Here is a 27629-nt window from a genome sequence, read left to right on the forward strand (position 1 = left end):
TGGTGCCAGGGATGGGCACAACCCTAAAGACAGCTTTTGGTTTTGCCGTGACTATGATTCACCTACCAGTATGACCAGTAGGGAAGATTTCTCTTAATCATGGTTTTGAAACTAGAGCTACAGGTCAAACTTTGCTTTCGTGAACAGCATCACAAAATGGAATTATTTTTATGATGGTCAGCTTCTCCAAACTAAAATTCCAGATGTGTTATTTAACAAGTTCTTCCCTCTGATTATAAACATACATGATATCTAAAAATTACAAGTATAAAATTCATTGAAAGCAGTTATTACAATCAAGATGTCATTGTCATTTATCTACTGCCAACTGTGAATCTAGTGCCTAGCACACAATAATATTCATTACAGTTGTTCTGTTACATATTCATCTGCCTCCCTACCACTACCACCAAAATTTTTTTTAATATATCACAATATAATTTTAACTCTTATCTATGTATATCCTACTCCATTTCATAATGGAGTTAAAGTAGCATGGAATTGTGTATTTACAACCTAACAAAAGAGTAAGTAATTAAGGGAAAATAAATAAGATAAATAAGAAAGTCTATGTAGGTGAGGTTAGCATATATCTAAAGCTCTTTCTAAATACCCGTTAGAGGTGGGCCTCAAATTTGGCTCTGAGCCAACTACAGCCATGACAAAAGGAATACAACCAGTTAAGACATGAGTCACAGGAGCCATACAACAAAAACCAACCAAGTACTTAGGAGAACTGCAGAGAGGCGTAATTATTCCTGCAATAAAACCAGAGAAGAGTTCCTTGTGTATGTTTATGAAAGAGACACTGTATGATGTGGTAAAAATGTCCTAATCAACGTCTTTATGAAAGCATAATAGTGGGTTTCGGATGGTTCTCTTCTTAAGAGCACCCGTATGTACCGACTGCCGCCGTAAAGCCAAAACAGAGTTAGTCCATCATTAGCAAAAGGGGGAGCAGAATACAAAACAGAACATTGTGCTCTCTTTGACACACTTAATCCAAGAGGAAACCTTATACACGTTTAAAGAAAGACAGTAAGTTTCACATTCACCCGACAATCCTCCAAAAATGACTGGAGCTATCTACAGAGCTTTTACAAGTATAAAAATACAGGGAGTTTATGTTTCCACTCTATGACTGGCACCTGGTTAGCAGATGTTTTAGGTCACAAGACAAAGGCAGATCAATATGCTTTACCGGCCGATGAGTAGAAGGGAACCAACCTCAGGAAAGATGAGGTACTGCCTAGCTGACCCAAGCAGACATATGCATGGAGCATCAGAGTACAAGTGACTGCACTTTCTCCTCAAGACAATGCAGGCATGTGGCACAGTGGGTTAAGTTGCCACTTGTGATTCCTACATCCCATATTGGAGGGTCTAGCTGGAGTCCTGGCTATTCTTTTTCTGATCCATTTTCCTACTAATATGTCTGGAAAGGCAGTGGATGACTGCTGAAGAACTTCAGTGGTTGCCAACCATGTGGGACACCAGGATGTAGCCCCTGGCTCCTGGATTCAGCCTGGCCCAGGACAGACTATTTTAGGCATTTGGGGATGAACCAGCAGATGGAAGACACATCCATCTCTCTCTCTCTGATTTATATATTTATGTATTTGAAAGGCAGTTACAGAGGGAGAAGGACAGCCAGAGAGAGAGAGAGAGAGAGAGAGAAAAATCGAACTTCCATCCGCTGGTTCACTCTCCAAATGGCTGCAATGGCTGCAGCTGAGCCAGTCCAAAGCCAGGAGCTTCATCCAGGTCTCCCATGCAGCTGTAAGGGCTCAATCACTTGGGCCATCTTCTGCTGCTTTCCCAGGCACATTAGCAGGGAGCACGATCAGAAGTGGAGCAGCCAGGACTTGAACCAGAGCCCATATGGAATGCCAGTGTTGCAGGTGGTGGCTTTATTAGCTATGCCACAATGTCTGCCCCTCTCTTTTTCTGTCACTGAGCTTTTCAAATTAACTAATTAATTAAAAAAAAATGTGGGTTTTCCCCCACAAACTGGAGAATGGGCAATTACCAGGCAAATCTCTAAGCAACTGGTGGGAATTATAAATTATTTTATAATTTTTTCAGTGACCACAGATACTTTCTCTAATCCCCCAATGATGCTAACATGCAAAAATGAAGCTCCAATAACATAACTTTATTTATTTTTGGAAATTTATGAAAATATTTAAATATATTAAAATTTATAGTTACACTGAATTATAAAGGTCTCCTTAGCACATCAAATTCATTAAAATACCTAAGTGGGTAGAAACAATTTGCAAAAACATGACATCTTCAGATCATAAAATGTCAGGGGCCAGCACTGTGGCGTAGCAAGCAGGTAAGGCCGCCTGCAATGCTGGCATCCCACGTGGGCGCCAGTTTGAGTCCCAGCTGCTCCACTTCCTAATCCAGCTCTCTGCTGTAGCCTGGGAAAGTAATAGGAGATGGCCTAAGTCCTTGGGCCCCTGCACCATGTGGGAGACCTGGAAAATGCTCCTGGCTCCTGAGTTCAGATAAGAGCAGCTCTGGCCATCTGGGGAGTAAACCAGTGGATGGAAGACCTCTCTCTCTCTCTCTCTCTCTGCCTCTGCCTCTCTGTAACTCCGCCTTTCAAATAAAATAAATAAACCTTGGGGGGGGGGGCAGGGAAGAAAAGAAAGTGGGTAAGACAGCTTTTAAAAACAAACAAACAAACAAATAAATAAATGTATGTCAGGCTTTTTTCCAATTGAATTCTGGTTAATTGGTAGCCTTCAAAACTTGCCTTCTAAATACCTAAGTGATTCAGACTACTAACTTGAAATTCTTCTTTACCTGTAACACTGACACAAATTCAACAAGTATTCTAGGAACATTTTTCCTGAATAAATCTTACCAATTACAGAAATCCAGTTTTTCTTCCTTCTGAATTCAGATAAAGGCGCCTGTGTCATTGTAGTTCTGATGTGAACTGGTCCTCCACTCTGGAAATAGTGTCATGAAATAAACTTCATGCAAAAATTGGAACTCAGGTTTTTATTTAAGAACCTCAAAAAATGTTCTCCAGAGTAACAGAGGATTTAAGATCGGGTTTAGAAACTCACAAAATTTGAAAGACTGTAAGCTATTTTAATATCTTCATTAACTATCAAATATCTTGTTTTAATGTCTACATATCACTAATATTTTGAAAATCACAAAATGATTTGACTAACTGCACTATATATTTTTCTAAAGATTTATTTATTTACTTGGCCGGCGCCGCGGCTTAATAGGCTAATCCTCCGCCTGCGGCACTGGCACACCGGGTTCTAGTCCCAGTGGGGCACCGGATTCTGTCCCGGTTGCCTCTCTTCCAGGCCAGTTCTCTGCTGTGGCCAGGGAGTGCAGTGGAGGATGGCCCAAGTGCTTGGGTCTTGCACCTGCATGGGAGACCAGGAGGAAGCACCTGGCTCCTGCCTTCAGATCAGTGCAGCGCGCCGGCCATAGCAGCCATTTGGGGGGTGAACCAACGGAAGGAAGACCTTTCTCTCTGTCTCTGTCTCTCACTAACTGCCTGTCCAAAAAAAAAAAAAAACAAAAAAAAAAAAACAAAAACTAAACTAAAAAAAAGATTTCTTCACTAAAGCTTTAAAAGCTACAGTGGTATCAGGTAACACATTTCTTTGACTGTCATGTGAAGCGATCTATTTCTGCATCAAGAGTAATTGTTATTGTGGCCAGCGCTGTGGCATAGCAGGTAAAGCTGCCTCCTGCAGTGCAGGGAACCCCTATGAGCACCCATTTGAGTCCCGGCTGTTCCACTCCCAGTCCAGCTCCCTGCTGATGCACCTGAGAAAGCAGCGGAAGCCAGCCCAAGTCCTTGGGGCCCTGCACCCATGTAGGAGACCCTGAAGAAGCTCCTGGCCCCTGGCTTTGGATCGGCAGAGCTCTGATTGTTGCCACTATTTGGGGAGTGAACCAGTGGATGGAAGATCTCTCTATGTCTCTCCCTCTAACTCTGCCTTTCAAGTAAATAAATAAATCTTTTTTTTAAAGTGTCATTTTCCGCCGGCACCGCGGCTCACTAGGCTAATCCTCCACCTAGCGGCGCCAGCACACCGGGTTCTAGTCCCGGTCGGGGCGCCGGATTCTGTCCCGGTTGCCCCTCTTCCAGGCCAGCTCTCTGCTGTGGCCCGGGAGTGCAGTGGAGGATGGCCCAAGTGCTTGGGCCCTGCACCCCATGGGAGACCAGGAGAAGCACCTGGCTCTTGCCTCCGGATTAGCGCGGTGCGCCAGCCCCAGCGCGCCAGCCGTGGCGGCCATTGGAGGGTGAACCAACGGCAAAGGAACACCTTTCTCTCTGTCTCTCTCTCTCACTATCCACTCTGCCTGTCAAAAAAAAAAAAAAAAAAAAAAAAGTGTCATTTTCCAAAGCTTCATGAGAATGTCACTGACATAGATACATCTTCTCTAGTACTGTAAGTTCAATTTGAAAACAGAATAATTTTATATTTCTTCACTAAAATCTCAATAACAAATGTTTCTGATTTACACATATTTTTAAATCTTTTCAAGCAAATACGAGTAATAGACTAATCACACACTGCATTGTAATTACTTGTATTTAGTATTGCCTTGCTACTACAATTAAAAAGGCTTTTATAATAACAGTGTTTAGAGGCTTCATATCCAGATCACTCGTGCTATGAACATGACTATATACGTTCCTAGCAGCTGCTAGTGTCCTCATGTTTCTTATTTCCTCAGCCTGTACCTCTCCATCTTATAGAACATATATACATTTTGATGATAACACTTAGTATACTGTTATCTATTTTTGAATAAAAAATTACCTCCAAATTTGGTGGCTGAAATAGATTTACTAAGTCAATCTTTGTGGGTCAGAAATTTAGACACAATTTCTCTGGACGGTTCCCATTCACAGTCCCTCATAAGGTTGCAGTCACGGTGGTAGCCACAGCAACAGTCATCTTAAGACCTGACTGAGGCTACAGCATCCACTTTTGCGATGTCTCCTATCCCCGGCTATTGGCAAGAGGCCTGACTTTCTCTCCATGTGGGCTTCTCCACAGGGCTGCTTTGGTGTTTTCTCAACACAGCAAGACCTCCCTTAAACCACTGGTTTCTCTCTCAGAGGACATTTGACAATGTTTGAAACACTCTTGGCTATCACCTCTGGGGTGCCGGGGGGGAGTGCTACTGGCAGCTAGTGAGCAGACACCAAAGATGCTGCTAAATATCCTACAATGCATAAGACGGTCCCCCACAGAAAATATGATCTCTGTTCTACCTCAGGTGAGCTCAGAGAAAGAGCAAGAAAGGAGGTACAGTGTCTTCTGTGTCCTGACCTACCCTCAAAGTCACACGCCATCATTTCTGCCTCATTCTAGAGTCACCAATGCAGTCCTCATGGGAGGAGAAATTAAACTCCACCCATCAAAGGAAGGAGTATCAAATAATTTGTGACCATATTTTATTTTAAAAAGATTTATTTATTCAAAAGGCAAAGTTACACAGAGAGGGAGAGACAGAGCTTCCATCTGCTGGTTCACTCGCCAAATGGCTGCAATAGCTGAGGCTGGGCCTGGCTGAAGTCAGGAGCCTAGAACTCCTACTGGTTCTCTCACGTGGGTGCAGAGGCCCAAAGACTTGAGGCATCTTCTGCTGCTTTTCCAGTCATGTTAGCTGGGAGCTGGATCAAGAAGTGGAGCCACTGGGGCTAAAACCAGTGGTGTGCCACAACACTGGCCACTGTGACCATATTTTAAAGGCATTCCTTCATCAAAATTCAGACATTCCCCAATTTACAATGGCTTGACTTAAAATTTTTCAACTTGATGATGGTAAAAAGAAATTAAAAAATAAAAACGTAGTACACATTCAATAGACGAGGAATTACAAATTTTGACCTTTTTCTGAGCTAGGGATATGAGTGGGTAGGATATGAAATATTTTGATGATGCTGGGCAGCGGCAGTAAGCTGCGGCTTCCAGTTAGCCAGGTAAGCAACAATACCCTACAGTGTACTGTGTTGCCAAGCTATGATGTTTGGACAGTTTAGGTGTATTAAATTATAATACCTTGGTGTAATATGTTTCTGACTTATGAGATTTTCAACTTACAATGGGCTTATCAAGGACACAATCCCATCATAAGCTGAGAAGCATCTATACTGGTATTTCCACAGCATCTCTCTTACTTATGGCAATAAAGGATATCAGTCTTTTCACTGCTCTAGAAAATCACCGAAATTCCACTTAACTAAGCTACTTTTGCATCCTAGTGAATGGTCTCTGTTGTCAGTACTTTGAGAAACCTGATCTTAACATTCTATTAAGCATAAACATAGGCAGGATGATACAGAGAACAGTAAATCAGTGGTGAAAAGATTTGAGGTTTAGTTTTGCTTTTGGTACTTCCTAGCAGGTGATCTTGGCTAAAGCTTCCATAAGCCTGTTTCCAAATAAGTAAGATAGATATGTCATCAGTCCTGCTTGTCTCACAATATGGTTTAGGGGTTCAAAAAAGTTAATCATGTGAAAGTGCTTTTAAAATGAACATACTATAAAATAATCCATGGTTAATGCTGTACTGACAGCCTCTAGCATGGAACTTATCACATTATAAATATATATATATATCTAAATGCAAATATATAAATATATATTTATAAATCATTTGCTCTCTAACTGGAAGTCGAATGTATCTTTGGAATAACAGTAAAATAGGGCAGATTATTAAAATACAATTGAGGGTCGAAATCCTTGATCACCTATTTTCTTTCTTTCTCCACTCCAGCCAAACCAATTTTAAAAATTCCTTGCCATTTCACAGCTCAAGAAATTACAACAACACTCTACTACCTTAAGTAGTTTTGCAAATCAGAACCGCTTGTAGACTACTTAAAAACATAGCCACCTGAATCCTACTCTAGACCCAAGTCTTCATTTCTAGGGGTAAGACTCACACATCTGTACATTTCAAACTTCCACAGGTGATTCTGAAGTACAACCAGACTGAGAGCCACAACTGGATTCACTGTTCCTGAGATGTTCGTTCTATGAGGCCAGTCATTTTCATATCTATTCTTGGTTTATGCTTTCTCTCCACTTATCCAAATACTTTCCCTTTCCTCCTCTAAACATTAACCTTCCTTTAAAACAACCTTCAAATACTTCCTTGTCCATGACACCATTCAACTCAGAATGCCCCACTTCTGTATACACATCAATACAGTTTACTAATACTGTATGTCTATTTCTTTTTCATGCTGATGGGCATCTAACACTGGTGGATAATTGACAAATTTCCTTCACTACAGTAAATCTAAAATATAAATCTAAGTATATGTGTTTGTTTCAAACTTTCAAAATTAGGTTGCCTTAATACCTAGTTATAGCAATCTTCAGGTTCTAATTTTTATGCCCACTGTAACCCATTAGTGCTAATGATAAGCTTCCTTCAAATATCAGCTTCATATACTTAAAGCTAAACCATTAAGTATATAACATGAATCCATTCCAAAGAAAGTTAGTGCTGTATCTCTGAGAGAATCTTCAAGAAGTATATAAAAAAGTAATTGAGAGAAAACAAAAAACATGTTTGGAGTCCAAAATATTCTTGAGATTAGGTCTGGATGTACAAACTTGGAAGTACAGTACATGAACAAAGCCACTGTTGACACTGTATCAGATAAAGATTTCAAAAGAAGGAGCAGGTATTTGGCCTAGTGGTTAAGATGCAAGTTGGGGGGGCTGGCGCTATGGCACACCCATGTGGGAGACCCAGAAGAAGCTCCTGGCTTCGAATCGGCGCAGCTCTGGCCCTTGCAGCCAACTGGGGAGTGAACCAGCGGATGGAAGACCTCTCGTCTTCTCTCTGCTTCTCCTCTCTCTGTGTAACTGACTTTCAAATAAATAAATAAATCTTAAAAAAAAAAAAAAAAAAAAAAGATGCAAGTTGGGGGCTGGCATTGTGCAGCAGGTTAAGTCGCCACTTAGGATGCCCACATCCCTCATCAGAATGCTGGTAAAAGTCTTGGTTTTTCCACTTTCAATCCAGCTTCCTGCAGATGATGGCTCAAATACTTGGGTTTCCTTTTTTTTGGACAGGTAGAGTTATAGACAGTGAGAGAGAGAGACAGAGAGAAAGGTCTTCCTTCCGTTGGTTCACCCCCCCAAGTGGACGCCACAGCCAGCGCTGTGCCAATCCGATGGCAGGAGCCAGGTGCTTCCTCCTGGTCTCCCATGCCGGTGCAGGGCCCAAGCACTTGGGCCATCCTCCACTGCACTCCCAGGCCACAGCAGAGAGCTGGACTGGAAGAGGAGCAACTGGGACAGAATCCGGCGCCCCAACCAGGACTAGAACCCAGGGTGCCAGCGCCGAAGGCGGAGGATTAGCCAAGTGAGCCGTGGCGCCGGCCAAGTACTTGGGTTTCTGCCACTCATGTGGGAGATCTGAATGGAGTTCCAGGCTCCTGCTTCAGCCTGGCCCAGTCCTGGCTATTGCAGGCCTTTGGGGAGTGAACCACTAGGTGGAAGATGTGTATGCATTTCAAATAAATACATCAATCAGTTAATCAACTGATAAATCAATCTCTTATTTTTTATTTTTCTAAAGATCTTTTATCCAGTGGTTCACTCTCCAAATGGCTACAACAGCTTGAGCAAACTGATCTGAAGCCAGGAGCCAGGAGTTTCCTCCAGGTTTCCAAAGTGGGTGCAGGGGCCCAAGTACTTATGCCACCCCCACTGCCTTCCCTGGGCACATCAGCAGGAAGCTGGATCAGAAGTGGAGCAGCCAAGATTCCAACTGGCACCCATATGGGATGCCAGCACCACAGGTAGCAGCTTTCCCAGTTACTCCACAGCACCAACCCCCAACCTTTTTTAAAAAATGCTAGTTGGGACTCCCGTATTCCAGATCGGTCAGAATATGTGGGTTGGGATCTTGGTTCCACTCCCAATTCCAGCTTTCTGTTAATACAGACCCTGGAAAGCAGCAGGTGATGGTCCAAGTAGTTACCCACATGAGAAACTCAGACAGAGTTACTGGTTCCCAGCTTCAGCCTCATGCCAGCCCCAGCTCAGCCCTGGCTATTGCAGGCATATGGGAAGGCATATGAATTAACGGATAGGGCCTCTCTCTCTCTCAAAATTAAAATAATAATAAGAAAGAGAAAGAAAAGAGGCAGAAAAAATTATCAGAAGACAAAATAAGAGAACTGGAAAAACCAAAAGAATAAGAGCATAATAGTTTAATGAGCTGTTAAAAAGACAAAAAGCACAACATTAAATATTAAAACTCACATACTGTGACCTAAAATTAGTCACAGCCTTACAACCTCAAAGCCATTAAAGCACTACCACAGATAACTTAAAAACAAAAACACATTATATCTCATAAAATACCATAATACATAATGTGTCTAAATGACACATTTCTTTTTTTAAAAGATTATTTATTTGAAAGTCAGCATTGCAGAGAGAGAGCACAGATCTTCCATTCGCTGGGTCAGGCTGAAGCCAGGAGCCGGGAGCTTCATCTGGATCTCCCACAAGGGTAGCAGAGGCCCAAGTACTTGAGCCATCTTCTGCAGCTTTTTCCTAAGTCATTAGCAGGTAGCTAGAACAGAAGTAGAACAACCTGGACATGAACCAGAGCCCATATAGGATGCTGGCATTGCAAGAAGCGGCTTTACCTGCTATGCAACAAAACTGGCCCCTAAATTTCTGAATCAAGAATAAGGTCAATCTTCCAGCTAGTGAGTGCTACCTAAGATACACAAAATTACTCAAAAATTCAGCTTGTGACTGTCTATTTTTTTTAAAGATTTATTTATTTAATTTACTTGAGAGGCAAAGTTAGAGAGAGAGGGAGATACATAAAGGTCTTCCATCAGCTGATTCACTCCCCACATAGCTGTAACGGCTGGAGCTAAGCTGATCAGGAACCAGGAACTTCTTGTGGGTCTCCCACATGGGTACAGGGGCCCAAGCACTTCCCTGGCCACCAGCAGGGAACTGGACTGGAAGTACAACAGCCAGGACTCAAACCAGCGCCCATATGGGATGCAGGCACTGCAGGCAGATGCTTAACCTACTATACCACAGCACCAGCCCCAACTGTCTAATATGTTTTAAAAGACTTATTTATTTGCAAGGCAGAGGTACAGAGACGAAGAGACAAGTAGAGATCTTCCACCCACTGGTTCAGTCTCCAAATGGTTACAATGACTGAAACTAGAAGCAAAGAGCCTAGAACTCCATCTAGGTCTCCCAAGTCACTGACTGAGGCCTAAGCACTTGGGCCATCTTCTACCGCTTTCCCAGGCTCATCAGCAGGAAGAAGTTGAATTGGAAGTAGAGCAGCCAGGACTTGAACTGGTGCACACAAATGGATGCCTCCAATGCCAGCTTAACCCACTGTACCCAATGCTGGCCCCTATTGTCTAATATTTTAAAACCATGCAAAGCCTTTCCAGATGCAAAAACTTTCAAGTTATAGATAAAGTGGGTTTGTAATATACTACTTCTTGCTCCTTAGTCTACTTGTAGCTCTCTTGGTGGCTTTCTAAACAGCATTATTATATTTCTAGGGATTTGAAAAAGCTAGATACTGAAAGAATACAGGGGAGAAAAGACATAGCAAAGACTACCAGAAGAGACACTGAAGAAACTACTACCTTCCAATTTGGACTTTATGCTAATATCCAAAAAGTTTTCCTTTCCAGAAACTTCAAAATACCCTAAGTTGGGCCATGACTACAGCAAAATAATTATTCATGAAAATCAGATTTCCCTCAACTATCATCAGTTGTTTCTCAATTGCACAAGTGATACACCTGGCCTCTCGCAAACGTGCTGTAAAAGCTCTCCCATCCACTAAGCATACCCGGTTTATCTAGGACCTTGGCCCTGCCGTGCTGGAAATACTGAAAATGTGTTTAGACAGGCTCCAACTTATGAAACAGAGAGTACAGCGTTTCTATCTTTTAGCAGGTAGAAGGTTGTTTTCACTCAGGGCTGGTCAATCTGAATACAGAGGGTTATACAGGCAGTTCTCAACAAAAATGGCTATTCTCCCCATTCCCAGGGACATGTGGCAGTGCTGAGAGACATTTTTGGTAGTCACAACCAGGAAATGCTACTGGTACCTAGTGAGCAGGAGACAGAGAGGCTGTAAAACACACCACAAAAAGCACAAGTTAGTCAGCTACAACAAAATACCATCTCACCCAAAATGTCAACAGGCTGGAATAACCTTAGGATACACAGTATTTGGGGATACAAGCACATCTTAATAGATGTTCACAGTACTTACTGCCTGTTCTTTTAATTTCCTAATTTCGTCCCTTTTGTTCTAGCATCAACACAAGATAATACTGAGATTGCTAATTTCAAAGCAGAACAAAGCACAAGGAACCTAGAACACTAAACTAAGAATCAGAAAATGAGGCAAGCCAAACTTAACAATGTCAAATGAGTAAATTATCTAAGTGTTCCAATATAAGATGCCAAATCAATATTTTACTACAATCTAATACTATGATCATTAGAGAATCATATCTTATTATACTGAATAAGGAATACAGATAAGATTTTCACCAGTATTTGGTATACTGGGAAAAAACATAGACACTATTTATTCAAAAGTCTAAGTTCAAGAAGATTCAAGCTCACCTAAGTCCTAAATGAAGGACTTAATGGGGGTGGAGGGGACAGAAGCAGCAACTGGGAATATTAAGAATAAAGTAATGATTTCTGGAATCAAATCAGATCTACTGCAGGGATGAGAAAATACAAGGAAGATGAGCTCAGCATACACTTACGTAAGCCAGACACCTCAAGCTAAGTGTCACAGTGAAGAGTAAGGGCATGATTAGCGGCACGTGATTTCTAAGTGAGAAAGCAGTTGTGACCTCCTGTGGGCACACGCTGACATCATTACTTAAAAAGATCTGACTCATCAGGAGGAAAGGCCCCTCTGACCCAGATTTCCCACCCATATCCTTGCAGAAAGTTGCCCTGGATGCAAAACGTAACCAGTAAGTCACTAAATTTGAAAGAGACACAGAAAATTCTAAACAGGTTTCAAGAAAAGGATTAGAAATATAAACGTAAGTGTGAGACAGCAAATTAAGCTGAAACATGCAGACAGTTACAGTGCACCAAAGCACTCTATGAGGAAAGATAAGTATGTCACCTCCAGACTGATGTTTTCAAAAGCACGGATGCTTCCTGATTAAAAAAAAAAAAAAAAAAAAGATTTATTTTATCTATTTGAAAGAGATACAGAGAGGTAGAGCCAAAGAGAGAGAGGTCTTCCATCCACTTGGTCACTTCCCAAATGACCACAACAGCCTGAGCTGAGCTGATCTGAAGCCAGGATCCAGGAGCTTCTTCTGGGTCCCCCACAGGGGTACAGAGGCCCAAGGACTTGAGCCATAGAACTTGAGCCAAAGAACTTAGAAAACACATCTTCCACTGCTTTCCAGGGCCATAGCAGAGAGCTGGATCCAAAGTGGAGCAGCCAGGACTTGAACCAGCACCCATATGGGATGAGGGCCCCGCAGGCCGGGGCCCACTGTACTACAGTGCCGGCCCCCGGCCCCCTTCCTGCTTTTTTAATCTTTATAAACATTACACCTACTACAATGCCTGGCACTGACAATACTGAGTTAACTTATGAAAACAAAGAGCACAACTGATAATGTTTTCGTTGTTTTTTTTGGCAGGATCTACACTCTAGACCATAAACTTTCAAGCACAAGCAGGCAGACTGACAGTAAACACCCACCACACTCACACCTTCCCCATGTCACAGAAACAGTCACAACACCACCAAGGCCTACAAAGAGAAGGTTTTGAGAAAAACAAGAGAATCATTCAAAGTAACAGAAGCCAAAATGTTCAGGGTCTCAAGTTAGTCAGACAAAACATTTGTTCTATTACCTTTTTGTTACGTTGCCATAGGAATCTGTGTTTGCAGGGAAACGTGTTCTCTGCAGCCAGATGATAGAGCAGTAAAGGGGGGAGCTTTGATGAGTGAGGGGAGGAACCTGTATTTTTAAAGGCAGGGAAGACAATACATAGTGTGGGTTTCTGTAAGGTCACATACCTATAGACTCTTCCAACCTAAAAGATTTATTCGAGTTAACAAAGAAGTCCTTTGGGCCTCATAGCCAAGATGTTAATGACAGGTAACAACAGTCAGACTCCACCAAAATTATAGTAATGGGGGAAAGGCAGAAGAATGTAAAGCAGACAAGGGGCCAAATAAAACAGAAAATAAGTGAGATCTTAAATGCTGAAACACTGAAGGACGTAAAAGGGACTTTTAAAATATAAACCAATAGCAAGAAAAACCCTAGAAGCCAAAGAACTTAGAAAACACTTGACCTGCCAGCAGGCTAACCTTCCTTTTTCAGCTGAACTCTAGAGCTAATCTCTTTACTCCCTTCCTTCTGGCAATAAAAAACTGAAAAAGTGAAGTGAGCTCATGTTATTTAAAGGGCTGGACTGGAGTACACTGAATTTCTAGGGCCTAAGAAAAATACTGACTGTGGCACTCTGGGCCCACTGGAATGAGAGTTGTGAGTATGGGTTAGGGACTGGTATCATTTCATCTAATAGCCCCAATCTATCCTAAACCACCAAACACCTCTAATGGTTAAGGGGCAGAAATGAAGAAACAGGGATCCCAAAGCAGAGTTAAGTTTAAGTTAGATGATGTTTCTCCTCTGGCCCTAACCCTCCATGGCCTTCCCCTCTCACTCAGAGTAAAAGCACAGTCCTTAAAAAGGCAAGTAAGACCCTATAGGATGCCTGTGCATCTGCAACCCCAGGCCCACTTCTCCTAATGTTGGTCCCCCGTCCATTCAGGCCTCATCACACTAGTCTTCCAGCAACTCCTGCAGCTCAGGGCCTTTGCACTTGCTAATCCCCTGCCTGGAATGTTCCTACCTCCCCAACTGACTGTACAACCGGTGTCCCACATCACTTCCTTCAGGCCTCCATTCAAGTGCCACTTGGTCAGCAGGGCCATACCCTCTCCACCCCACTCTCCTTTCCATGCTTCCTTTCTCAACAGCACTACATATAAATCACCTGTAATACTACATAGTGTACTATGGATTTTACTTATCTATTGTCTACTTCCACAGCCACCTTTCTTGGAATACAGCTTCTTAACGGCAGATGTTTGTCTGTTTTATTCATATTCCATATCTAGCACCTAAAGTGTACATGGCAGGTGCTCAAGGCATCAGTAAATACCGCAGAGTCTTGAACTCAAGGAGATTAGTGTGATCTCATTTTTCTCTGACTTTCTCTCTACAATCCTGTCCTATAACACTCCAGAGTTCAGAAAACAGCACTAAAATCTATCCATGTGCCCACAGTCAAATCTTAGGGATCATCTTGTAAGATTCCTTGTTCCCCTGTACCTCTTTCTCCCCAACATTCAGACTGGGAACCACACATGCCCAGAACCTAGGACCTTGTCAAGTACAGAGTTTACGGACATATTCTTCTCCAGAATAAATTCATAAAGGCTTTAATGCTGGAAAGCTGGTTGCTTTTATAAATCCTGAAGACATACAGATTTAACTTATAGAAGCACTGTGCAAAGACAAACTACTTCTAGAACTGAAAATTTCTTTCACACACACAAAAAATAAAGTTTAAAGAGGTTTCTGTTTTTTCCCTTAAGAAACACATGCATGACTTCCAAGAACATGGCAACCATGACAAGAAATCCCCAGGGTCCATGTCATGTCAGGGGAACCCACTTTATAATGAGGGCTTTTTTTTTTTTTTAAGCAGTACAGTAATTACACCTCTTAGACAAGAACAAATCAGCTTTATACCAAATTTCACAGTAAAGAACAAAAGTCTAATGTATTTTCAAAGACCAGAAGAGGCAGTTATTTCTATTTATATCTTGTATTTATATAACACAAGCATACTCAGATGGTCTTAACTTTACATAAACACACACACTGAAGTAATTCAAACCAGTATTCATAAATTCAGAAATTAACTATTTGCACTGCTTAATAATTTTTTTGGAAAAAATTTTAATCTGTGCAATGAGTTCATTTTTGGTTTATCAGTTCTGAGGAAAAGACATGACTTCAACGGGTTAAGTCATAGCTCTCAGCATAGCTAGACAATGACAAGGGTGGGACTGCTTTCCTATCCTCACAGTTCTGCTGCAAGTAATTCTGCAACCCCTTTCCTTCTTCACAAAGGGAGGCAAACTACACAAGAGAAGGTTGTCAGGGCCAACACCATGGTGCAGTAGGTTAATCCTCGCCTGCGGTGCCAGCATAACATATGGGCACCGGTTCTATACCTGGCTGTTCCTCTTCCAATCCAGCTCTCTGTTGTGGCTTGGGAAAGAGGTAGAAGATGGCCCAAGTGCTTGGGCCCCTGCACCCACATGGGAGACCTGGAAGAAGCTCCTGGCTTTGGTGCAGCTCTGGCCATTGTGGCCATTTGGGGAGTGAACCAACAGAAGGAAGACCTCTCTCTCTGTCACTCCCTTTCACAGTCTGTAACTCCACCTCTCAAATAAAAATAAAATCTTAAAAAAAAAAAAAAAAAAAAAAAAGGTTGTTGTCACCATACAACCTCAGCAGCTTACACTTACACTTACAGGGAAGTATGAAAAACACAGAATCAAAGTAGCATGGACAAGTGTGCTAGCCCTTTTATGAATGAGCCCAGTGCCTCATCCATAAACCTAGCTTAATAATACCAGCTTTCACAGAGCTGTGAGGACTGACTGATAGTGCTTTGAATCAAAACATTTTATGAACTGTGAAACCCCATAAAAATGTCAGCTAACACTAAAATGAGAGTGATCTGGCCCAGTGAATCCTTCCACCTTCGAATCTAAGCCCCAAGGGCCCAGAACCATCTACACAGTTGCCCATGGAAGGCAAAGTCAACACAGATCATTCAAGGCTGAGCTAGAGGGCAATCAAGAACAGAGCGCTCCGCAGTATTGAGAAACTAACTCGGCAGATTGGAAAGCTGGAGGTCCCGGATACCCTTATTTTAAATAGGAGCCAGTGGAAAAATGGAATTCGACAAATAAAATATGCCTTTATAACTAATTTGACTGAACTCTTAAAACAGTCTTTACGCATCAATAACACAAATGTTTGCTATTAATTATGCTTAAATATTTCTTATTAACTGGCACTGATGACATTCAGCCAACTCTCTTCCTTTTAGTTGCAAAGAAAGATCAGTGGGGGCTAGCACTGTGGTGTAGTAGGTTAAGCCCCTGCCTGCAGTGCCAGCATCCCATATGGGCACTGGCTCAAGCCCCCATGACTCCTCTTCCAATCCAGCTCCTTGCTATTGCCTGGAAAAGCAGTGGAAGATGGCCCAAGTGTTTGAGCCCCTGTAACCACATGGGAGACCCAGAAGAAGCTCCTGGCTCCTAGCTTCAGATCAGCCCAGCTCCAACTGTTGCAGCCATTTGGGATTGAATCAGCAGATAGAAGACCTCTATCTCTGTCTCTCCCTCTCTCTGTCTGTAATTCAGCCTCTCAAATAGATATTTTTTTTTAAAAAAAGGAAAGATCAGCATAGACCTACTAGCACCTCTAGAAGAGGGGATGCATATTGTTCTCATTGAATAGGAGCCAAGAAAGTCATCTTTTCATAGTTAATAATAATGCTTTTAAAGATTTATTTATTTACTTATTTATTTGAAATGCAGAGAGCAACAGAGAGAGATAATTTCACACCTACTGTTTCACTCCCCCAAGTGGCCATGTGAGCCAGGTCTGGACCAGATCAAAGCAAGGAACCGGGAACTCCATCCGAGTCTTCCACATGGGTGTCAGGTACCAAGCACGTGGGCCATTTCTGCTGCCTTCCCAGGCACAATACCAGGGAGCTGGATCAGAAGCAGAGGAACCACGACTTGAACTGACAATCTGCATGGGATGCTGGTGTTGCAAGTGGCAGCTTACCCTGCTGCACCACAACGCTGGCCCCATAATGATGTGGTTTTATTTATTTGTGCCCTTGCTCATTTCAAGTGATGGTCACTAATACTAAAAAAAATTAGCTTCATTCATATTTTATAATATTTATTGGAACAATTCTGTTCCACAAAGCACTTAGGAATTTGGACTTAATTCCTTAGTAAATTGAACAAACATTTTGTTATGTAATTTATGTGCTGATGATAAAGTACATAACACAATGCCTGGAACAGAGTAAGCAAGCAATCCTTACAATGCGGTTACTAAAACTCCTAGGCCATAAGCTCCAAGAGGGAATGAGCTGTCTTGTTCTGTTTTGCTGAGCCTTCTATCTCAAAAACCCAGCCCCCTATCTGGCCCATAGTTGGTATGCAACAAATACATATTACTGAATAAGTAGTTGAATAGAACCCAAGAGTAATTCTCAACTCCCACCTCCTATTGTGTGTTTCCCAGTTCCCTACCTCCTCTAATCAATAGCAAGGGACTGGAAAAAAGTACCCCAGAGGAAAGGCACTTAAGTTCCTGTTTACATTTCCTCAAACTCACCACAAAGTTTCTTCCCTTATGTCCCAAAACCACAAAATCAATGCCTTGCAGCAACATATTCTTAACAGTTTTGCTTCATTTCCCCTTGCAGACAATGCACAAAGTTCCTTAAAACTGCAAAACTGCTTAGTTAGTTCCCTTTACCCTTTAAAAAGAAAAGGCATATTTATGAAACCCTACCAATGCTCAAATTGCTAGTACGATTCCTTGATCTTTGATTCTAGTAGGTTATCACATAGGCTACCGGCTTTTATTTTTTACCATATATTTTATACAAATTAAAATAATAAAAATAGGCTTAAATGTTTTTTCAAAGGTTATACATCAAAGCTATCATATTTCAGAATATAGGAAACTGACATATTTCAATGCGTAGGTTGCGTTCCTTAAAATAAAATTGAGAGATACTTCAGGTCCAGTTAGACAAGTCACAAAAAACTGTGTCATTACGCTAATTTCTGACTCCTATCTGACCTACAACAGAATTGTCAACCTGACTGCTTGATCATTTTCATTAGACTTGAGTCCAAACTCCCTAAACTATTTGAATTCAAATTAACTGCTATTCCCTAAAAGCAAATCTGCTCTCAAAGGATAGACAGAGAAAAGTAACATAGGTAGCAAAGTGGATTCTAACAGCAGTTCCAAAAATTGTTCTTTCCCACACCTGAAAAGCTGCTAATTGGAAAAAAAAAAAAACTTCAAATAACTACAGTACTTACTCGGATGAGATAACACTTACTTGTAACTCTAAATTCTGGTATTTACATTCCAAAATCAGATACATTTTTAAACAGTCAACTGTTACATAATTCCAGTTGTATTTTCTTCCACCAATATATCCAAGTTGCATCTTGAATGCTGCATTTAAGTTACAGCTTTAGAAATGCTGCTAAATAAGCAAGCCACCAAAACAACTCTGTCTCCCCTAAAGACACACAAGAAACAGTGGTTCTCTCTGCGAAAGGGAATAGCATGGCTGGAGAACAGAAAGGAGAGGGGACTTTTCACTGAGTAACTTCCTTCTGAATTTTATACAATGTTAATGTATTTCCTATTTTTAAAGAACTGTTTAACCAAAACACTTTCAAGTGCCAGATACTGCTGGCTTGTACGCTACAGAAAGCACAGTACTAAAGAAATGTGCAGTTCAGCTTGATGACACCACATTGCAAATCTGCGTCTCTGTTCCAGCACAGAGCAAGTCATACCAGCAACAGGAAAACCTTGCCAGCAGTTGAATTCAAGTTCATCCACAGTCCCTAGAGTTGAGTTGTCCCGCTATTATCAGTCCATGAATGCTTAAATATCACCGGAAACAAAAACTTGATGAATACTATGAAAATTCATGTGTCAACTCAAGAATGAAAAAACAGGGGCAGGCGTTGTGGCACAGCAAGTTAAACCTGCTGCCTGCAAAGCTGGTATCCCATATGCACTCCAGTTGGAGTCCTGGCTGCTCCACTTCTATACATCTCCCAGCTAACGTATCTGGGAAAGCAGCAGAAGATGGCCCAAGTGCTTGGGCCCCTACACCCACATGGGAGACCAGGATGAAGTTCCAGGTGCCTGACTTCAGCCTAACCCAGCCCTGGTTGTTACAGCCATTTGAGGAGTGAACCAGGGAGAAGCTTTCTCTCTCTCTCTCTCTCCCTCTAACTCTGCCTTTCAAATACATAAATTTTTTTTAAAAAATGAAAAATGGAGGGGGTGGCACTGTGGTGCAGTAGGTTAAATCTCCATATGGGTGCCAGTTTGAGTCCCAGCAGTTTGATTCTCGGCTGCTCCTCTTCCGATCCAGTTCTCTGTTGAGGCCTGGGAAAGCAGTAGGAAATGGCTCAATTTTTAAGCACCTGTACTCATGTGGGAGATCTAGAAGAAGCTCCTGGCTCCTGGCTTCAGATTGGCCCACCTCCAGCGGTTGTGACCATTTGGGGAGTGAACTGGCGGATTGAAGACCTATCTCTCCATCTCTCCCTTTCAACTGCCTGTAACTCTACCTCTCAAATAAATAAATAAAACCTTAAAAAGAATGAAAAATGGAGGTATATTAATGAGCCCATAAATTTTTTTTTCAAAGATTTTATTTGAGTGATAGAGTTACAGACAGAGAGAAGAGAGACATAGAGAAAGGTCTTTCATCTGCTGTAAAGGCCAGAGCTGGGCTGATTTGAAGCCAGGAGCCAGGAATCTCCTCCGGATCTCCCACCTGGGTGCAGGGGCCCAAGGACTTGGGCCATCTTCCATTGCTTTCCCAGGCCACAGTAGAGAGCTGGATCAGAAGTGGAGCCACCATGACTCAAGTCTGCGCACATGTGGGATAACAGCACCGCAGCGCTGGCCACAGAGTCCTTAAATTTTAAAGGAGCAATTATCTAAATACACCTCTGAAAATTAGCAAATCAATAACTAGTATATATACTAACTAAAAAAGCTTCAAATTCCTTGAAAAGGTTAACTGCCACAGCATAAAAGTGGGAGAAAGATGTCAGCCACGGTGACACCTGCAGCATTACTCAAGCGGCTTGAACTAGAAAATGCAATACGATCTGTTGCTGGACACAATTGCACAATCTCAATTACCCAGAAGATTCTACCAAACAGGAAATTCATGATGTGATTTTAAGAAACACAGGAATCATATTTAAAGATGAACAAATCCAAAAGCCTGGAATTTGTTCCGAACAAAACAAAACAAAAAAAGCATTTTCCTAGCTCCTTTTCCACCCATGCATGCCCAGGAATTGATAAAACAGGAAAAAGCTTACTATGAAGCCGGACACTTAGTTTCAGATCAGGAGCTCTCAAAAGATACTAAGTATAAAATACAGTGTCTAAGGCCTTGGAAGTTAGAGAAGTCAGTGAAATACTTCAGGTCTGGAAATGTCCTGGTGTCAATTTAAATACAGGCACCTTGTAAAGGACAGCTGGCCGGTGTCTAACTTTCTTCTCCTGGAAGTTCCCGATCCTAACGAAAACCAAGTGTATCTCAGGCCATAGCCACAGATAAGGTCTCTGCACACTCTCCAAGGGGCCTTAAAAACACACGATTCACAGGAATTATCTCAACTTTCAAATATTCACAGTAGCTCCCTGCACCGTGAGCGACTTTTGGGTTTTGAGGGCACGCGGCGGAGGGATCCGAGGCTCCCCTGCTCCCCGTGAGAACCCTGCTTCGTCAAACAATACTTTAAATGAGCAGTGGTATGTGACTAATCAGCCAGGCCGCCAGTTTCTCAAGCGGCAGCCACCACCGCCGCCCTCCACGGAAAGGAAACACGCTCTCGACCGAATCGGAAACACACCACTCAAGCTGGCACAGGGCTCGCCGAGATAAAGCCGATATTTTAAGCCCTATGGGTCGCTGCGAATTCAAAAAGAACGCTTCTCCAGACGGGATTTCCACAGAGGTTTGCAAAAAAGAAGGAAAGAAAGAAAAGCCTGGAGGGGGCTACCTTCGTCGTCAGTTTTGTTCAGACCACCCGATCTCCCAACCGGGTTCTGCTTTCTCCCGCAGCTCCCCGGGTCGTCCGCGCCCCCGGGACGGGTGCACCCCCGGGAGAGGGTCCTTCTGCAAAGTGTCCGTAGGGAACCCCCTCCCCAGCTCCCCGCAGAACAGCCGCCCCTCCCCCAGGGCCTGCCCCCCGGGGGGAGCAGCGCTCAGCGAAACGAAAGCGCAGGGCTTGCGCCAGGAGCGAGCTCCAGCCAGCACCACCACCTACCGCCCACAGCGGACCTGCGCCTGCACGCAATGGACCACCGCCCTGGGCGTGCAGGCTGCGGGATGCAGGGGGTGCAGGGACAGCCATGCTCTCCCTCGGGGGAAATTCCTGCCGCTGGGCGCATAGTGGAGCCGCGGGGGCAGGCCTGGCCCTCGGGCACCAGGGGCCACCCTATCCACCGCGGCCCCGGGCCTAGCAACACTCACCACACGGAGCCATAGGCGCCAGAGCCCACCGGGGACAGATTCTGGTAACGCTCGGGCACCTCCCAGATTGTCTTGTTCAGCTCCTGCCGATAGAACGTGGGCCTCTCCTGAGACATTTTCCAGCGACGGCCGCGGGGCGAGGAGGTGGCCCTGAGGTGCCCCCGCCTGCACCCACGCCCGCTCCCCGGCCCTCGTCGCCCGCCCAGGCGGGCGGGGACCTCGCGCTGGCCGCCGCGCAGGTGCGGCTGCTGAGACCCCCGCAGACACCCGCGCGTGCGGCCCCTGTCAGCTGCAGCTGCTGGACGCGCCTCAGGGACCGAGGCGAGCCCGGCAAAGGGCAGGAGCGCGCTCCGAGGCTGAGGGCTGCGCCCGCCGGGGTCTCCCTGCACCCTCTCCCGGGCCGGGCCGACTGCGGGCCGTGCCGCTGGACTCCCGCTCCAGTTGCAGCGCCCGCTGAGGCTCCAGTGGTCGCAGTTCCAGAGCCAGCGAACAGGAGCCGCCTGCCGTCCTCTCGCGAGATCAGCTCCCGGGACTCTCCGCGAGCCGAGATTTTACCCAATATGGAACCTCCCCGCGGGAGGGGGTTCGGGAGGAGAGAGCGCCGGAGGAGCAGTTCTCGCGAGAAGAGAGCAACAGCTGGAGCCCAGAGGCAGGAACTCCCGGGGACTGTTCTTCGGGGCGCCGAGGCGGACGGCTAAGGCGGGGATGCTCGCGCACCACAGGCCGCGCGCGCCCCACTGTGGTTGGTGGGGCTGTAGTGCCTGACCACTGCGGAGAGCGACGGGGACGAGTAAGCGTGTCGGGAAAAGAGCCAACAGATCTTGGAACTGCGGCCGAGCACCTGCTCGGTGGAACTCCGCCGTTTCCAAGAAATACCGGTGTCAAAAACTGGTTCCAGTCAGAAGGCCGTCGCATTCCCGTGTGCTCATGGACAGATGGCTAACCCTCCGGGACGCTGACGAAATCGGCCCCAAAGACAAATATTAGCCCCGCTGGAAGCCGAGACTTTGCACCCGAACGGGTGCAAAGGTCGCCCCGGGATCCTCAGGGGCCTCTGCGGGGGTCGGGGCCGTACAGGGGGCTCTGATGCGTCTTAAAGCCGTGGCCCCGAAGCTTATAAACCGACTTCGGCCCCAAGAGCAGTCCTGAGAAGAGGACTTGGAGATTTTAAGTGGGGGCTCTCCCAGGAAGGCGGAGGAGCAGGGAGTGCGCTTGTGGCAATGTCGCTTTTAGGCAAGCCGGTAGGCCCTGCTCAGTTGCAAGAGAACTCCGGTCCTCCGTTCCCACCTCATAGGGACAAGAAAATACCCGCGAGTGGGCAAGTGTTGTAACCCCAGGCCCACACCCACTGGTGCTGGCCCGGCCCGTGCTAACGCCTGCTACCCTGAGCGCAAGGATGGGAGTCTATCTTGTCCTCCGATCCTTTGAGGGCCACGCCAGGACAGGGGCCGAGGGCTCCCACGGCCGTGTTCTCCTTCCTCGCCCCCGCTCTCGTCGCCCGCCCGCCCCGAACGCCCGCGGGTTCGGCCGCAACGGCTCGGGAACCGCCGGCGTCCGGGTCGGCAGCGCTGCCAGCCAGGCCAGAGCCCTGGGAGACCCGAGCCGCCCGCCGCACTCCCGCCTCGGGCGGGGAAACAGGTGAGCTGCTGCCAGGGCCGCCCGGGAGGCGGGGCTGCAGGCAGAGAGTCGCGGGTTGCGGGCCGGGCTGGGTCCGCTGCCCGCAGCCGGGTCCCGCACGTCGCGGGCGCTCGCTCGGTCAATATTGGTAGAGTGAGTGGCTGACGACGGTGCCTGGAAGCTTATCTCCCGCCTCTGCTTTGAACGGCCGCGTGGAACGGCACCGGCAAGAGGCAGTTCGTGCCCTTTGCAAGCGGACTCCTTCCAGACGCCCTGGAGTTGGCTCGCCCGCCCCGTCGGTCTCGTCACTTTATGCTCCCTGACTGAACCCCCTCCCGATCCCTTGGCCCCTCCTCTTCCCATCCAATCCTGCTTATGCATGGGCGTCCCCCGGCGAAGAGGCGAAGACTGCTGCAACACCCCGGTCCCCATTCTGAGTCAGGCCAGCGCCAGCCCCACTCTTGCTTTGTTGGATGGAGGGCAGTCACGCCCAGCCGCTAGACAGTGGCCGAAGGAACTTGGAAATGATGCTCTTTGCTGCCGGCGCCGCGGCTCATCACGCTAATCCTCCACCTATGGTGCCGGTACCCCGGGTTCTAGTCCCGGTTGGGGCGCCGGATTCTGTCCCGGTTGCCCCTCTTCCAGTCCAGCTCTCTGCTGTGGCCCGGGAGGGTAGTGGAGGATGGCCCAAGTCCATGGGCCCTGCACCCCATGGGAGACCAGGTCTGGGAGACCAGGAGGAAGCTCCTGGCTCCTGGCTTCGGATCAGAGCAGCGCCGGCCGTAGCGGCCATTTGGGGAGTGAACCAACAGAAGGAAGACCTTTCTCTCTGTCTCTGTCTCTCTCACTAACTCTGCCTGTCAAAAGAAAAAAAAAAAAAAAAAGAAAATGATGCTCTTTGCTTATGCCTTCTCTGTGTTTCAAATGCATTAGGATAAAAATCCTAATGGTAACAGTCTAAGAGGCGTGTGTGAGCGAATTACAAGTTACTTTCAAATTTTGGAAGTGAATTTTGCCTTCCCATGCTTATAGGGAACATATGGAAGACTCTCACAATTAAATGAGTCCTTTGGATGTCACATCTATTGGGTCAGCAGACAGAAAATTGGGTTGTATTTAAATGTTGTATTCTTGGCTTTTAAAATACTTTGAAGACAGCTTATGTAAATGGGTGGATAAGGGTAGGTTGCCTGTATTTCAGCTGTCCAACAACTTACCACTGAGAAGCTGACTCAAGACAAGCGATGCCATTTGTGGTGGTCCTTATACTGTATCAGGGTCACCAGGAGGGCTCTGAAAATCAGCTGCCACCCTCTCCCAACACACACACACACACACACACACACCCGGGTTTCTGACTCAGTGGATCTTGCTACGTGGGACCTACCTGTCAGTAGGAGCCTCTGGTCATTACATCATGTCAGGAAGAGTCCTGCTGAGCCACTAAGGTTTCTATGGTATGAGAAAGAAGGACATAAGGGACAGGGGCTGGGCTGAAGCCAGGAACTCAATCCCGGTCTCCTACATGGGTGACAGGAGCCCATGAACTATCCCCTCTGCTTCCCAGGGTCTGCTTTAGCAGAAAGCTGGAATTAGGAGCTGGAGCCAGGAATGGAACCCAGGCACTCTGATGTGGGACAGGAGCATCCTAGCCACTAGGCTAAACACCCACCTTGATGACAGCTTCTCACCGGCCTCTCATAGCCATCACTCACTGTGGCCCCGTAAGTGTATGGCTTGGTAACCAATGACCCCTGCCCTAGACTAGCATAATATGAATGATCTCCAGCTCATCTTTTTGCCTCAGTCTCTTCTATCTCCAGAACTTTCTGTAATGATGGAAATGTTTCATATTTGTGCTGTCCAGTAAGATAGCCACTAGCCACATGTAGCTTTGTAAACTTGAAATGTAGCTGGTGTGATTGAGAAACTGAATATTTTATTTTATTAAGTTAAATTTAAATAGCCACAGGCTGCCAGTGGCTAGCCCACTGGATAACACAGCTCCAGACTGTAGCCCCAACACAATTTGTCTTCCCAAGGAGCATCTCCATGCACATTGCTAATCCTGCCTGAGACTTTATGTAACTAAAAAATGCAGAGTCTGCCCTACTTGTAAAACTCTCCAAGAACAGGTCTTTACCTACTTTTTGTGGTTTAATTCTGGTTGTACTCAGATCTGTTGAATTACTTCCCTTACAGAGTATTATCTCTGTCATTTTACCTTGGTCTCTCCCTAGAATACCTGTCCCTCTTTTCTGACCCCAACTGAGGCAGAGCTCCAGTCCTATCTCCCCTAGAAGCCTTCCCCAGCCCTCCAGGGTGGGATGATGAAGCCCACTCTAGAGGAGGCCATATGTTTCTAGAATGTGGCGTCTACAAAAGGACTTCAAAAATTCATGTGGAAAATGGAATTTTAAAAATTTATGTTTGTGGCCAGCACCATGGCTCAATAGGCTAATCCTCCGCCTTGCGGCACCAGCACACCGGGTTCTAGTCCTGGTCAGGGTGCCGGATTCTGTCCCGGTTGCCCCTCTTCCAGGCCAGCTCTCTGCTATGGCCCAGGAGTGCAGTGGAGGATGGCCCAAGTCCTTGGGCCCTGCACCCGCATGGGAGACCAGGAGAAGCACCTGGCTCTTGCCTTCAGATCAGCGCGATGCGCTGGCCGCAGCGGCCATTGGAGGGTGAACCAATGGCAAAAGGAAGACCTTTCTCTCTGTCTCTCTCTCTCACTGTCCACTCTGCCTGTCAAAAAAAAATTTATGTTTGTGCAAAACAAATTTGAAATCCATGCATAGTTTTATCATAAACTTTCTGAACACTCCTTGTATTTTGGCATCAAAAAGATCAGGTCCAGGGCATAGCAGGTAAAGCCAATGCCTGCAGCACCGGCATTCCATATGGGCGTTGGTTCGAGTCCCAGCTTCTCCACTTCAGATCCAGCTCTCTGCTATGGCCTGGGAGGGCAATGGAGGATGGTCCAAGAACTTGGGGCCCTTCACCTGTGCAGGAGACCTAGAAGAAGCTCCTGGCTTCAGATCGTCACAGCTCCGGCTGTTGCGGCCATTTGGGGAGTAAACCAGCAGATGGACAGCCTCTCTCTCTCTCTCTCTCTCTCTCTCTCTCTCTCTGCCTCTCCTTCTCTCTCTGTGTACTCTTTCAAATAAATAAATAAAAATCTTGAAAAAAAATCAGGTCCAAATTCTGGTTCTGCTATTTAATTGTACAACTCTGAGAAACTCATTAAACTCATTAGTAAAATGAGTGTAATCATTATTAGGAAAATAGTGTCAGACTCTTGAGATGCAGTGTGGGGAGAGCCTGTGTATGGCAGGCCAGCAGCAGGTGTGGAGTCCCACCTTCCTCACCTCAAAACGCTGGCTGCACTGTTTTGTTTTCCTTGTTCTACTGCATTGCAGAGACTTTGTCCTTTTGTTTACCTAAAGCATCTGACATTCAACAGATGTTTGTGGAACACTGAATTAACTGATCACAGGTAACATAGCTTTCTTGAGTCTGAAACAAATGAACTGGATCAGACAGAAATTTATAAAATTATGAAAATTGGGGCTAGTGCTGTGGTGTAGCAGGTAAAGCTTCCACCTGCAGCTCCCACATCCTGGTTCAGGTCCCAGCCCCTCCACTTCCAATCTAGCTCTCTACAATGACGTGGGAAAGCAATAGAAGATGGCCCAAGTGCTTGGGTTCCTGCACCCACATAGGAGACCCAGAAGAAGCTCCTGGCTCCTGGCTTCAGACTGGCCCAACTCCAGCCATCGCGGCCATTTGAGGAGTGAACCAGTGGATGGAAGATCTCTCTCTCTCTCTCTCTCTCTGCCTCTGCCTTTTCCTCTCTGTAACTCTGCCTTTCAAGTAAAATAAATAAATCTTTTTTAAAAGAAATTTATAAAATTATGAAAATAAAAGGTGACAAACTCCCCCTAGATTCTCATGTAGTAGATTGGGACCACCTCTTGAAATATCAGTGTTATAAATTGAAGACAATATCTAAAATAAAACGCAGTATACTGGGGTCTGGCATTGTGGTGCAGCAGGTTAAGCCGCCACCGCCTGCAATGGCAGTATCCTATATGGGTGCTTCTTCATGTGCTGGCTGCTTCTCTTCCAATTCAGCTCCCTGCTAATGTGCCTCAGAAAGCAGCAGAAGATGGCCCAAATGCTCTGGCTCCAGCGTGCATGTGGGAGACCTCGATGGATCCAGGTTCCTGGCTTTGGCCTGGACCAGCCTGTCATAGCCATTTGGGGAATGAAACAGCAGATGAAAGATTTCTCTGTCTCTCTCTCTGTCTCTCTGTCTCTCTCTCTCTCTCCCTCCCTCCCTTTCTCTGTGTCTCTCCCTCTCCCTCTGTAACTCTGCCTTTCAGATAAAAAAAAAAAAAAAGAAAAAGAAAAGAAATACAACTTACAGCTTTCCATAAATAAATTAACACAATATAATCCTTCCAAAGGGTACAGTAACATATAATATAAATACTTGCACTTAAAATGAGAGAGAAATCTTTGAGAGATAACCTGAAACTA

At 45.2% G+C, this 27629-nt stretch overlaps 2 protein-coding genes and 1 long non-coding RNA gene across 5 annotated transcripts in view; 1 reads left to right on the plus strand and 2 right to left on the minus strand.

Moving 5' to 3' along the window:
• MAPK14 (mitogen-activated protein kinase 14) overlaps positions 1–21967 on the minus strand; it is an 80714-nt gene extending 58747 nt beyond the window's left edge. Inside the window, exon 1 of one of the 3 annotated variants that reach the window (XM_002714645.6) lies at positions 21471–21967. In XM_002714645.6, the coding sequence (XP_002714691.1) occupies positions 21471–21586 (116 nt within the window). In that variant the 5' untranslated portion in view covers positions 21587–21967. Of the gene's footprint in view, positions 1–20997; positions 21251–21470 lie in introns of those variants that run through there. The other 2 variants (XM_002714646.6, XM_089334021.1) reach the window with 2 other exon arrangements.
• Positions 4530–20988, minus strand: LOC149126678 (uncharacterized). Its single transcript, XR_016234637.1, has 2 exons — positions 20456–20988; positions 4530–19893 (listed from the first exon to the last, which is right to left on the minus strand). It is a non-coding gene; the product is annotated as an uncharacterized LOC149126678 (long non-coding RNA).
• A 1017-nt stretch (positions 21968–22984) lies between the features above and the next one.
• The window catches only part of SLC26A8 (solute carrier family 26 member 8), an 89180-nt gene continuing 84535 nt past the window's right edge, over positions 22985–27629 (plus strand). The window contains exon 1 of the mRNA XM_089334017.1: positions 22985–23108. The gene's annotated coding sequence lies outside the window, so the exon portion shown is untranslated. The remainder of the gene's footprint in view (positions 23109–27629) is intronic.

This window comes from Oryctolagus cuniculus, chromosome 5 (genome assembly GCF_051225735.1).
Source record: "Oryctolagus cuniculus isolate XC-2025 breed Fujian yellow rabbit chromosome 5, ASM5122573v1, whole genome shotgun sequence".
In the NCBI taxonomy this organism is placed as follows: domain Eukaryota; kingdom Metazoa; phylum Chordata; class Mammalia; order Lagomorpha; family Leporidae; genus Oryctolagus; species Oryctolagus cuniculus.